Source organism: Meriones unguiculatus, chromosome 2 (assembly GCF_030254825.1).
Source record: "Meriones unguiculatus strain TT.TT164.6M chromosome 2, Bangor_MerUng_6.1, whole genome shotgun sequence".
NCBI classification, from domain to species: domain Eukaryota; kingdom Metazoa; phylum Chordata; class Mammalia; order Rodentia; family Muridae; genus Meriones; species Meriones unguiculatus.
In genome coordinates, this window is record NC_083350.1 from 55,363,599 (window position 1) to 55,375,930 (window position 12,332).

At 51.7% G+C, this 12,332-nt stretch overlaps 1 protein-coding gene across 2 annotated transcripts; it reads left to right on the forward strand.

Annotated features, from left to right (window-relative positions):
- Positions 1-1,324: 1,324 nt before the first annotated feature.
- On the forward strand, positions 1,325-11,624 carry Proc (protein C, inactivator of coagulation factors Va and VIIIa). Of its 2 annotated transcripts, none has more exons than XM_021645373.2 (9): positions 1,325-1,443; positions 3,579-3,669; positions 4,510-4,673; positions 5,394-5,418; positions 5,542-5,679; positions 5,774-5,908; positions 8,260-8,405; positions 9,636-9,753; positions 10,947-11,624. In XM_021645373.2, the coding sequence occupies exons 2-9, from the start codon at positions 3,600-3,602 to the stop codon at positions 11,534-11,536; spliced, it is 1,386 nt and encodes a 461-aa protein (XP_021501048.1). In that variant the 5' UTR covers positions 1,325-1,443; positions 3,579-3,599; the 3' UTR covers positions 11,537-11,624. The 2 variants fall into 2 exon arrangements, with proteins under 2 accessions (XP_021501048.1, XP_021501047.1); XM_021645372.2 differs by having other exon boundaries at positions 1,327-1,443; positions 3,583-3,669.
- The last annotated feature ends 708 nt before the right edge of the window (positions 11,625-12,332 follow it).

Genomic DNA, 12,332 nt, shown 5'->3' on the forward strand with positions numbered 1-12,332 from the left:
AGACAATGAACACAACTGTACTGCAGCTCCCAGGCTTCTGCGTTTGCACGCTGCCACCTGGGGCAGAGTCCGTCACGCTGGCTGGGGTCAGGGTGTACATCTCTGCAAGACTTGCCAGGGAACTGACCTTTTGAGCAAAGTCGGAAGTGGAGGAAGGAGAGGGAAGCCACCCATCCACTGCATCCTCAACACCCGGAGTTAGGCAGGCTAGGAGAAAGGCAGCAGGGGAGCAAGAGCACACAAAACAAGCGTTTATTTCACAGGTTCCTGGTAAGGTGGGTAGAACCATTGCATCAAAACAAAACAAGAAGTTCCCTGGGGTGCACAAGCAGGCCATGTGTGGTCTTGCATTTGGCCTTTAATGCCTGAGTGACCAGGAACTAAGTGCCCCTCCTCTAGGAAACTACCACAGTCCGCCCACAAATAGCCACTGGTTTTCCACTTCCCCTAAGTATATGTCTAAGTATCTCCCGCTCCATCTTGACTCCTATTCACCCATCCCAGTGTTTTCCCACCTCCTTCCAGGTGAGGAAAAGCGTGGCTGTCTGTGTCACTTGTCCTTCCTGTTCAGTTTTCTGGATACAGCCCCACACCTGAGCAGCTCGCTAAGATCCTATTCCCCAGTACTGAAATGGAAAATCTGTTTAGCTCCCTGGGTCAAAGACTCCCTCTTGTGCCCAAGACAGATGGACCCACTTGGAGCCAAACTCTCCATTCAGAGCAAGGACTTCGTGGAGGAGAAGGGGGAAGTCACTGAGAGCTGTCGGACAGGGAAGACATGGTGGTTTCCCTGGTACAGCCAGTCCCAAGGCAAAAAAAAAAATGCTTTGGGATAGCTTGTAGAACACAGCAAGGCTACCTCTGCCCCTCTCTCTTCCAGTTCCCTGAGATCTTCCTGAGCTAGTCTTTTCTCTCACTAGCTCCCAAACTGGGCAGGTCAACCAGGAGCCTTGTTCTAGTACAGGCCTGTCTCCCACCAACTCCATCAATATGGACAAGTAACGAAGGCTTCTGAGCATATGATCACCAGTGACAGTCTAGATTTAGTGAAACATGGAATTATTTTCCAATGTGCCGCCCATGAACAAGCTGTAATACCTGGTTCGGTTTTTGTTGTTGCTGTTTTGTTTTTAAGGTTCCCATCCCTCTCTCAGCCAGTCATGTTGAGGCTTAAATGAGACCACAATTTGCCAATCAGTTTGAACATCCTCAACCCTCTCTTCCTCCTTCCCCCTCTGCTAGACAACGTCTTTGGTAGGCAGAGGACATGGGGACATGGAGCCTTACAGAGCTGGGATCAGAAAAGCTCTTGTTTGTTTGTCTGGGGAGAGGGAGGTTCAGCACCGAGGACTAAGCAAATATTTGTGGTTGTGGATTAACCTGACTCCCAGACTGACATGGCGGAACTAGGACGAAATCGCAGTTTCTCCTTGGCCCACCCCTGTAAGTCCCCCTCAGGGCAAGACTTGAAAGGGCTGGGGAGGAAGGGCTGGGGAGGAGAGCAGGGCTGTGAGGAAGGGGAGAACCTTGAGGCAAGGCTGTCCAAGCTGTCTGAAGCTCGGGGCCAGGAAGAACAAGAAGGGCCCAGACTCTATCTAGGCCAAGGCATGGGTTGTCATCCCCTATCATCCAAGTGGCCCTCTCAACACATGAGATTATGTGGATCAAGTGGACGTCAGCCAAGGGGCTCCTCAGGATCCAGAGCCATTCTTGGAGGCATCTTGAAACCCAGGACCCCCACGACTCCCCTCCACCCTGTCCGCTAAAGTGGAACGTATGCTTCGGAAAGCTCACAGAGGAGGAGAGAGAGGCCAGGAGGGGCTTGCAGCTGGGATAGGAGGCCCTGCCCACCTGGTTTTGAGCACACTAGAAGCCTTACAGGTTGTTCGTTCGTTTGGGGCAGGGGTTAAGGTTCCTGAGCTAGGGCTACATAGGCCTGGCCTGGAGTCCAACCTCTGCCCTCCTCTTAGGTGTAGGCTTGTAATAAGCTTCTTATCTCCTCCAAGCTTCTGGGTTCCTTCCCATAAAAAGGGGTGAAAATACAATTCCCACCTCATTGGTGATAGATGAGCATTTGCGTGCGTGCGTGCGTGCGCGCGCGCGCGCGTGTGTGTGTGTGTGTGTGTGTGTGTGTGTGTGTGTGTGAGCGCTCACACGCAAATGTTTTTTGGTGTTGGGGATCGAACACAGAGTCTTAAGCATGCAAAGCGTGTTCTCTCCTACTGAACTGCAACCCTCCAGGATCCTACAGCTTGTTTAACAGCTTGGGGGAAGGGTGGGGGGCTGGGGAAGATGGCTCAGTTGAAAAAGTGCTTGCCCTGTAAGCATGAGGACCCGGGTTCGATTCCTAGAACATGTTTGTTTGTTCGTTTTATTAGAAACACATGTGAGTCGAGGTGGCACACGCCTGTAACCCTAGCACTCTGAGAGGCAGAGACAGGCAGATCTCTGAGTTCGAGGCCAGCCTTGTCTACAAAGTGAGTCCAGGAAAGCCAAGGCTACACAGAGAAACCGTCTCTCGAAAAACCAACCAACCAGACAAACAAAGCCATATACGGTGGCACACACTTACAACCCTAGTGCTAGAAAGCAGAAGCAAGTAGATCCCTTGGGTTTGCTGACTAGTCAGCCTAGTTACCGAGTTCCTGGCAGCGAGAGACCCCGTCTCGAAAAGTAAGGTGGAGGCACACCCCTTTAGTTCTTACACCCAAAAGGCAGAGGCAGGCAGGTCTCTATGAGTTCAAGGCAAGCCTGGTCCACATGGAAAGTTCCAGGATAGCCAAGACTGTCTTAAAAAAAAAAAAAAAAAAGTGGACAATGCCTGGGGAAGAACAGCCAAGATACTCCGGTCTCCACTCATGCGCATATCTGTGCACATGAGAAAGAGCTTTATGTGGGTTACTATTTATTTTCCAGCAACTCTATGGAAGAGACATATTCTATTCATTTTACAAATGAGGAAACCGAGGCAAAGAGCACGTAAACATCTTGTCCAGTCTTTCTTCAGTATGAGCTGGAATTTGCCTCAGGCAGCGCTGTCTGCTTGTCAGGCAGCTGGAGCGTGCCCAGCATTAAGGGCCAAGTGAACAGCGCACCCCACTCCGAGCCCCAGCTTCCACACAGACATGTCCTGTCCTCCCTTCTTTCCTTTCTTGCTTTGTTTTTCATTTGTGTGTGCGTGCACACGTGGGCACACAAACATTGGGAGGTAAGGGGTCAACCTCAGATGTTTCCTTCAGGAGCTATTCACCTTGTTTTTTGAGGCAGAGCCTCCCGATGGCCTGGAGCTGTTCCACTGGAGCTGGTCAGGCAGGCTGGGATGGCCGGCCAGCAGACCGCAGAGATCTGCTTGTCTCTGCCTCCCCAGGACTGGAACCACAAGAATGTGCCATGATGTGTAGATTTTTGTTTTCGTTTTATATGGGGATCGGACTTAAGTCTTCATGTTTGCATGGAAAGCGCTTTAATGAGTGAGGTATCTGCCCTGCTCACTAATGAGCCTTTATTCCACTTTGGGGGAGGGGCACTGGAGAGCAGCAGGGCTGTGCGTGTCCTTGGAGCTTAGAAGTTCTCCTCAGACAGGTGTCAGCGGCTTCAGGATGCGGCGGTTCACAGTCTTCCTGCTGTTCATGTCCACCTGGGGCGTTTCTAGCACACTGGCCCGTCCTGGTAAGACTGTGTCCACCTCACCACAAACCCTCAGAACCTCCCCTGGGCTTTCCACGGCACAGGCGCAGACGGGCCTCTCTGGAGCCGCCCCAGCTACCTCTTCAAGCGTGCTCTTCTTTGAGCGCCCCACCCCCCTACCAAGCCCCTTTCCAGCCTGCCCTGCCCACGCTAGCTCTCTGCCGCGCTCAGGCGGGCACATCCCCTGTGCTGACCGCTCAAGCCCCTCTTGCCTGCTTCGAGTTTGGTTCCTCCCTCTTAGCCGTTCTCCTGCCCGACAGGTATCTATCGCTCAGAGCTAAGGGGACAGCAAGTGACAGGTCTCTGTTCTCCAGGTGTCCCTGCTCAAGGGAAAGAGATAGGGACTGTATGATAGAGGGTGCGTTGGAAATCAAGAGGTGAGACAGAAGGGCTCACTTTCCTACGCTGGGAGAGGTGTAAGACAGATTTCACTGTGCAGTCTGACTCTTTCATTACTGTCCATTTATTATTAGACGTTATATAAGGCTATTTTCGTGCACTGTGCGGTTTTAAGGGCAGCAGCAGGATCTGGCATTGCCCCGAAGCCCTGCGATCTGCCCAAGACACCTTGTTGAGTATGCGAGGCATGTCCTCAAAGGAAAGACCGTCGTCTGTCTAACAGCACTGCACTTCGCAAGATCCAAACTGCTGTTCTCTGGAGGGGGCCTGGGAACAGAGCAGAAAAGCAGGGCACAGAACCCCTCCTGGGAACTAGAATAGGAGCAGAGGTACCAGGGCGAGGTCTCCCCTGGCTCTCTCTAGCTGGGGTTCGTCAGATCCTTCTCCAGTCCCTCCACCGCACTGACTCCCATCCCAAACCAGACCCAGTGTTCTCCAGCAGCGAGCACGCAAACCAGCTGCTCCGGGTCAAACGTGCCAACAGTTTCCTGGAGGAGATGTGGCCAGGCAACCTGGAACGTGAGTGCGTGGAGGAGGTCTGTGATTTCGAGGAGGCCCAGGAGATTTTCCAGAATGTGGATGACACGGTAAAGCCACCAGGCTAGGTCCAGAGGGAGGGCTGGTGGCTGGATGGGATGGAGAGGAACAGTGGGCTGTTGCCATCGAGGACCATTTAGGAGTGTAAGCGCTGGTTAGTCCTGTGGGTGCTGGTCTTCTTTAAGGACTTGGTCAGGGCCCAGGGGACCTTAGGAACCAGAACCAGGGAAAACAGAGTCTGGGCAGCCTTCCCTCCAGTGGCCACTACTGCCTGTCTCCGTCTCTCCCTCCCTGTGACCCTGTGATCTTCCTCTCCTCCCCCCTGACCTACACCTCAGGGTTACAGGGTGCGTGATCAAAACTCTTTAATGTCTGTCCCCATGGGGCACTCTGGGCCCCAGTTAATTGAGGCCTAGTTAGAAACACTGACCCTGAGCCAGCAAATCTTGTCTCAAGCCTGGATGATGCAAAGCCAGGAGGCTTTGCATGATAGGGATGTAGGAGGCCGAAGAGCCTGTAAGGGGTTTAGATACTTTCCACTGAGGACGGTGGGGTAGGGTTTGGGGGGAGTAGGTGACCCAGTGGGCAGAGATCCTGCTTCATGCAGAGCGGTGTTCTGGGGTGGGTAGCGAGGGGCACTAGGGCAGATGTTTGTCTGGAAGCCCTTCCCATTCCCCAGACAGCTCATATCCAGGAGGAGGCAATATATCTTGTAGGCTTCCCCTAGGTAGCCGGGCAGGGCCCTGACACTGCCTTCTCTCCCGCCACAGCTGGCCTTCTGGATCAAGTACTTCGGTGAGTGAGTTCTAGACACGTGGACGGATAGCCGATGCTTGCTTGCTCCAGGGTCAGTGGAGGCTGGAGAGGAAAATGGAGGTACCCGCACCCGCTACTTCCCCATCCCACTGTCTTCCGCAGATGGCGACCAGTGCATGGCTCCGCCCTTGGACCACGTGTGCGACAGCCCATGCTGTGGGCATGGCACATGCATCGACGGCATGAGCAGCTTCAGCTGCAGCTGCGATAAGGGCTGGGAGGGCAGGTTCTGCCAAAAGGGTGAGGGGACCTCGGCGAGGCAGAAGGGTGGGCTGAGGTGGGGTCTGGAAGCAGTGGGGCCACCGCAAGCTGCCTGCCCTCTCCTGTCGCGCAGAGCTGCGCTTCCACGACTGCCAGGTGAAAAATGGCGGCTGCTGGCACTACTGCTTGGAGGAGGGAAGCGGAAGGCGCTGTACCTGCGCCCCTGGCTACGAGCTGGCGGACGACCACGTGCAGTGCAAGTCCACAGGTGAGTCGAGGCAGCGCTCCCGGAGAGAGAGCGAGCACATCTTGGGGACCCAAGACAGGTGGGCATAGCACCCTTGCCCCTCCCCCCACCTCTCTTGCTTGTTGCCAGCCTTCAGGCACCCGTGGGCCATCCCTGGAGTATAATCGTTTGTCTGTCTCCCTCTGTGTCTCTATCTGCCTCTGCCAAACACACACGGTCTGAGCTGACCTAGGAATTAAGTCATCGACATCTTCCTCCGACTGGAGGTATTGCTTCTTCGCAGATCCCCAATTCCACCTTCCTTTTAGATTTTCCTTGAGTTTTTCTTTTGAATTAGTTCACAAATGCGTGTAGTTGAAGAAGTCAGGGTTTCGCATCTCTTTGGAAGGATCTCAGTGCAGTTTCCTGAGTATGGCTCTATTCTCATCTTTTGTGCCCTTATGGAGGCGATTCCTCTTCGGTTTCTAGGGATGTTTGATATATATACCATATATATCATTGAACTATATATATAATATATATAATAATTCAGTAATATACCATATATATTATTGAACCTATGGTATAGCCACATATGAAGAAGACATTCTCCCCAACTGTTTCTATTCTCTTTTTTCCTTCTTCCTTTTTTGAGACAAAGTTTAAATAAGTCACCTTACACACACACCACGCACACCACACATTCATTTTGTGTCGGCCATCTGCTACTGGGCACAGAGCCAAACCTTAAGAGTGGATTGTTTCCCTGGTTAGACTCCCTTGGAAAGAACTTAGTTTTCAAGTAGCTATTAATTGATCACTTTTCGTGCAGCTGGGGCAGACCCATGCAGGCCCTGGGCATGCTGCCAGTCTCTGTGAGTTCCTATGTTGTGTCTAGAAGGCCTTGACTCCTTGATGGTCTCCACCCCCTCTGGCTCTCACACTCTCCGTCTCCTCTTCTGTAGAGCTTCCTGAGCTCGGAGGAGAGGGATTTGACAGAGACATTTCTTTATGGACCGAGTGTTCCAAGGTCTCTCGTTCTCTGCATAGATCTCATTTGCTTCGGGAGGAGCCTTCTCAGATGATGTCTGGGCAAGGCACTGATCTCTGAGTGTGACAGGATGTCATTAGGAGTCATTTGATCACTATGTTCCTTTCGCAGAACAGTAGTATTTGGTTTTCCCCTAGGCCCCTAAGCTATCTAGTCTCTAGTGGGTTTTGGCCACCCAAGGCAGCATTGGGTATGGGTTCTGCTTCATGGAATGGGCCTTAACTCAAATCAGATATTTGTTGGCGATTCCCAAAAATTTTTTGCCACGATTGCACCAGCGTATCTTGCATGCAGGTCACTCTTTTGGATGGAAGGGTTTGTAGCTAGGTTGTTTTTTGTTGTTGTTGTTTTGTTTTGTTTTTTTTTTAAACCTTTCTCCTTTGGTAGCTTGCAGAGTACCTTCCAGTCTATACGAAATGAATGCTCTAGGGAGCTCAAATTCTCCATGTTCAATGTAGGTGTTATCTTCAGCAATAGGCCCTTACTTTACCATCATTTTGTGGAGAACCACCAATGTCTTCAGCAGTAGCTTGGGTCACCTGGAGGTCCACATGAGACATGTTTTGCAAAGAACTCAACTAGATGTAATCCATTCCTGGTACTGGAAGCTTCCTTGGGCCTCTGTCCCCCTCGTTATTTGTTGATTTCATTTAGATTGCCAGGTCAGTTACTGTGTCTACGTTCTGGCTAGCTTCTGGAATTTTGCTGCTGCGGTCTCCTTTCCACTCTGTCATTCCTTGCCTGCCCTGTTGACTGGGTTCTGCTGCTTTACCAGCTTAGATCCTCCACCCAGCAGTCAGCACTTACAGGAACAGACCTGCAGACCATCAGCCCCAGGATTTCTGTGGTGTGCTCACTGCTATGGAAAGAGAGACTTCAAAATGAGGCCTTCCAAGAGTCACCCAGAGTGGGAGGTGGCTCTGTTGGGAGAGAGCTTACATGCAAGCACAAGGGCCCTTGTCTGGATCCCCAACACCCGCCTAGAAAGCCAAATATGGCTGTATGTGCCTGTAAGCTCAGTGAGCTACAGCCTCCATGTAATTTATTATCTCCCTAGGAGCTTTGTAGTATTCAAACAAGAAGTCTCTTCTTATACAGCTCAGGGACAATCGATCTCCTGTATCCTTCCGGGGTAATGAATCCAGGATATCTTTAGTCTCTAGCAGTAACTAGTAGTAATGGTGCTTGGCCAGCTCTTGCCAGTAGGTGGCACTATTTGGCTTTGAGTCCCAAGCTGCGCTTCTTGAACCTCCTAGCCTAGCCTACAAACAGAAGAATGCATGAGAGGACCCTGTGGGAGTCATTCCTGGGAAGCCCTTTAACACCCCTCCTTGATTTCCAGTGAATTTTCCATGTGGGAAGCTGGGGAAGTGGATGGAAAAGAAACGCAAGAACTTCAAACGGGACACAGAGCCAGAAAAAGAACTAGAACCAGATCCAAGGATCGTCAACGGAACACTGACAAAGCAGGGTGACAGTCCTTGGCAGGTGAGAGGGAACATTCTCCTGGGACCCCTGATGGCATGAGAGAAGATTTTCTGCTTGAGGGGTACAGGTGAGGGCTGGTAAGGACAGGAACGGGCATGCTCAGGGAAAGGCGTATGTCTTAGTTAAGGTTAGTATCACTGTGATGAAACACCACAAGTAAAGAAACTTAGGGAGGAAAGGGTTTATTTGGCTTGCACTAACACATCACAATTGATCATCAGTGGAAGTCAGGACGGGGACTCGAGCAAGGAAGCAACACGGAAGCAGGAGCTGATGCAGAGGCCACGGAGGGGTGCTGCTTATAGCTTGTTCTCCATGCTCACTCGGCCTGCTGTCTTATAGAACCCAGGACCACCAGCCCAGGGATGGCACCACCCACCACAGGCTGTGCCCTCCTCCACCAATCACAATTAAGAAAACGCTCTCCTGTTGGATTTCATGGGCATTTTCTTAACTGAGGCTTGCTCTTCTCCAATGGCTCTAGCTTGTGTCAAGTTTACATAAAACTAGACAGCATGCCAGGTGGTGGTGGTGGTGCATGCCTTTAATCCTAGCATTAAGGAGGCAGAGGCAGGCAGATCTCTGTGTTCAAGGTCAGCCTGGTCTACAGAACAAGTTCCAGGACAGCCAGGGCTATACAGAGAAACCCTGTCTTGAAAAACCAAGCCAACCAAACAAACAAAGAAAACACTAAGCAGCATAGCATAGATGTGGACTATGTTTACGGAGAAGGACAGAGGTACAAAGGAGTGCTGACCTGGACCATCTCCCACTTCAGCATGGAGTAAACACTCACATGGTGCTCAGTAAATGTAAATATTTACCAGTAATTCCCCAGCTCTGGGATGATGGGTATGCACAAATTTGGGAGCTCAGAAACTCTGGAAATAGCTCAGTACTATGAGAACCAGGATGGCCCTCAGGACAGGAGCAGAGGGAAGCCCAAGAGAGATACCTCAAGTAGCCTGAGTACCACAAAGGTTCCCCAGAGCATTTGGTATGGCTGAGGGTGACTATAGGAACTGCATTGGCCATGTGAGGGACATTCCCTGACACAGGCCAACACCAGACAGTGTCACAAATAGCAAACACTGGGTAAAGACTTAAGTCTATTTGTGCCAGTGGGACCAGGAGAACAGAGGAGTGCTTGGAAAACCCTAGGAGCCCTGTAAGACTCCGGGTCCTGTGCGCCAGGAGTCGTCAGAGGTAGCTGTGTGATGTTCTTTTCAGGCTATCCTTCTGGACTCCAAGAGAAAGCTGGCCTGTGGAGGAGTGCTCATTCACCCCTCCTGGGTGCTGACAGCGGCCCACTGCATGGAGAACACCAAGAAGCTTACCGTGAGGCTTGGTGAGGGCTCCGGCCAGGCAGGAGCAGCCCAGGGCCTGGGGTGGAACAGGAGAGGCAGGCTTGCTGTCCAAGGGTGGGTGACCCTGGCAGTTACATACTTAGGCTCCACAGAGGACACGTGGGGGACGGAGGCAAACGTGCTAGCCACGTGCTCACGCTGGGACTCCAGTCAGCTGGGGAAAACTTCTGGTGCTCATCTCAGATCTAGGCCCAAACGCTGTGAGGAGTGTCACACATCCAAATCTCCCAACTCCCACTCTTATGGAGCCAGCTGCGTGGGCCTCAGCACCCTGCTGTGGTCAGACCTGCGATACTGTGAGCATCACATAAACTGACAGTGTGGAGCTGTGCAACGCTGGCAAGCCTTGCTAGCCGCTTCCTTAGGAGTGTGAGGGTCCCCAAGTCTAGGCCCTACTCTGTGAAAATAGCTGTAGGGGCTTTTTAGCAGACATTATACCCAACGGGAAAAAAAAAAGTGGGTCAAGGAATAGCATACTCCTTAAAATGAGGACTTGAGTTCAATTCCCAGCACCCACAGAATTCAGACATGGTAGTTTATAGCTAATCCCAGTGCTGGTGAGGCAAAAACAGGAGGGTCCCCGGGGTCTGCAGGCCAGCCAGCTTAGCTTTCGCTTCAGTGAGAGGTTCTGCCTCAAATATAAGGCGGAGGGCAATTGAGGAAGAAAGCAAACAGCGACCCCTGGCCTCTGCATGAACTCACACACGAGCACATACATCCTCGCACACATGCGTCCTCTGCGAACACAAGCAAATACACACATATGCAAGCGCATACATAGCAAAAGAATGGCTCACTGAGAATGACGAAATTGACACATACAACTACCATCAATGCGAACGATGGCCTTACGGCCCTGCTTCCCAGAGCCATCAGCTGGTGAAGAGAAGCTGCTTCTTTTCTGTGGTTCAGATCATTCTTCCTAGTACCTGGGTCTTGCTGGTGTTCCCTTTTAGGTCTTGCTGCCCTGGAACTAGTCTCTCTAGCAATGTTGTTCTTCGTTCTCTTCCCCTCTCTGCCCCCTGCCCCTGCCCCTGTCCCTAAGACCCACCTACTCATGTTCAACCTCACCTTTGGTAAGGATCTGAGGCACAGGGACCCAGTTCAGGGCAGCAGAAGCACCACGTCCATGTGGGCCTCTCCAGCCTGCTCTAATAGCATCCTTGCCTTGCAGGTGAGTATGATCTGCGACGCAAGGACCACTGGGAATTGGACCTGGAAATCAAGGAGGTTTTCATCCACCCTAACTACAGCCGGAGCACCAGTGACAATGACATCGCACTGCTTCGCCTGGCCAAGGCAGCCACTCTCTCTAAAACCATAGTGCCCATCTGCCTGCCCAACAATGGCCTAGCAGAGCGGGAGCTCACTCAGGCTGGCCGGGAGACAGTGGTGACAGGTTGGGGCTATCAAAATGACAGAGGCAAAGATGGCAGAAGGAACCGCACCTCCATTCTCACCTTCATCCGCATCCCCGTGGCTCCACGAAACGAGTGCATGCAGGTCATGAACAATGTGGTCTCGGAGAACATGCTCTGTGCGGGCATCCTTGGTGATAGGAGAGACGCCTGTGATGGAGACAGCGGGGGACCTATGGTGGTCTTCTTTCGGGGTACCTGGTTCCTAGTGGGCCTGGTGAGCTGGGGTGAGGGCTGTGGGCAACTCAACAACTATGGCGTCTACACCAAAGTGAGCCGCTACCTTGAATGGATCCACAGCTACATCGGGGACAAGGATGCCTCCCTGAAGAGCCAGAGCTTGTAGCATCCCTCCCCGATAATCTCTGGACCCCAGAGGCCGATCTTAGAAGTGAGCATTCAAGACAGAGGACATTAAAGGGGCATGCAACAAACATTCCCACCCGAGTTCCTGTCTGTCTTTCCGTCCTTTTTATGGGGCTGTTCTGGAGGAACGTAGCACCAACTGAGCATCTAGTATACATCAGGCGTTTCATGCAAAGAATCTGCTTAACTCTCAAAGCCATTTGTGTGTGTGTGTGTGTGTGTGTGTGTGTGTGTGTGTGTGTATAAGATCCAGTAGGGTCTGAAGCTGATATAATGGGGGGAAGCATTGATTTATAGAGAATTTTTTTAAATGTTACTACAAGAAACAACTAGAGCCTTTCTCGGGGGCTCAGAAAGAGCCAGTGCTAGCTGCAGGTCAGAAAAGCTTGGTGGAGGCCTGCAGCAGAGGCAGGTAAGGCTCAGAAGAACCATTTGGTGGAACTGAGAGTCAAACCAAGGACACACGCCCAAGCCCAGCTGCTTCTCTTCACCACTGTTCCCCGGGGAGAAGCTGGTTCTCACACTTGTGTGTGTGTGGTCATGCACATATATGTGTTTGGAGACCAGAGGACAACTTCACGTGTTGTTTCGTTGTTTCTCAAGCACTGTCCACTTTTTTTTTTTTTTTTTTTTTTTGCAGGGGTATATTTTTGTTTTTTGACACAGGGTCTCTCCCTGGACTGAAATCTACCCAGTAGGCTAGGCTAGCTGGCCAGCAAGTCCCACCCCCATCCCGGCTTTGACAAGCAGAGACAGAGGATCAGTAGCTCCCGGGG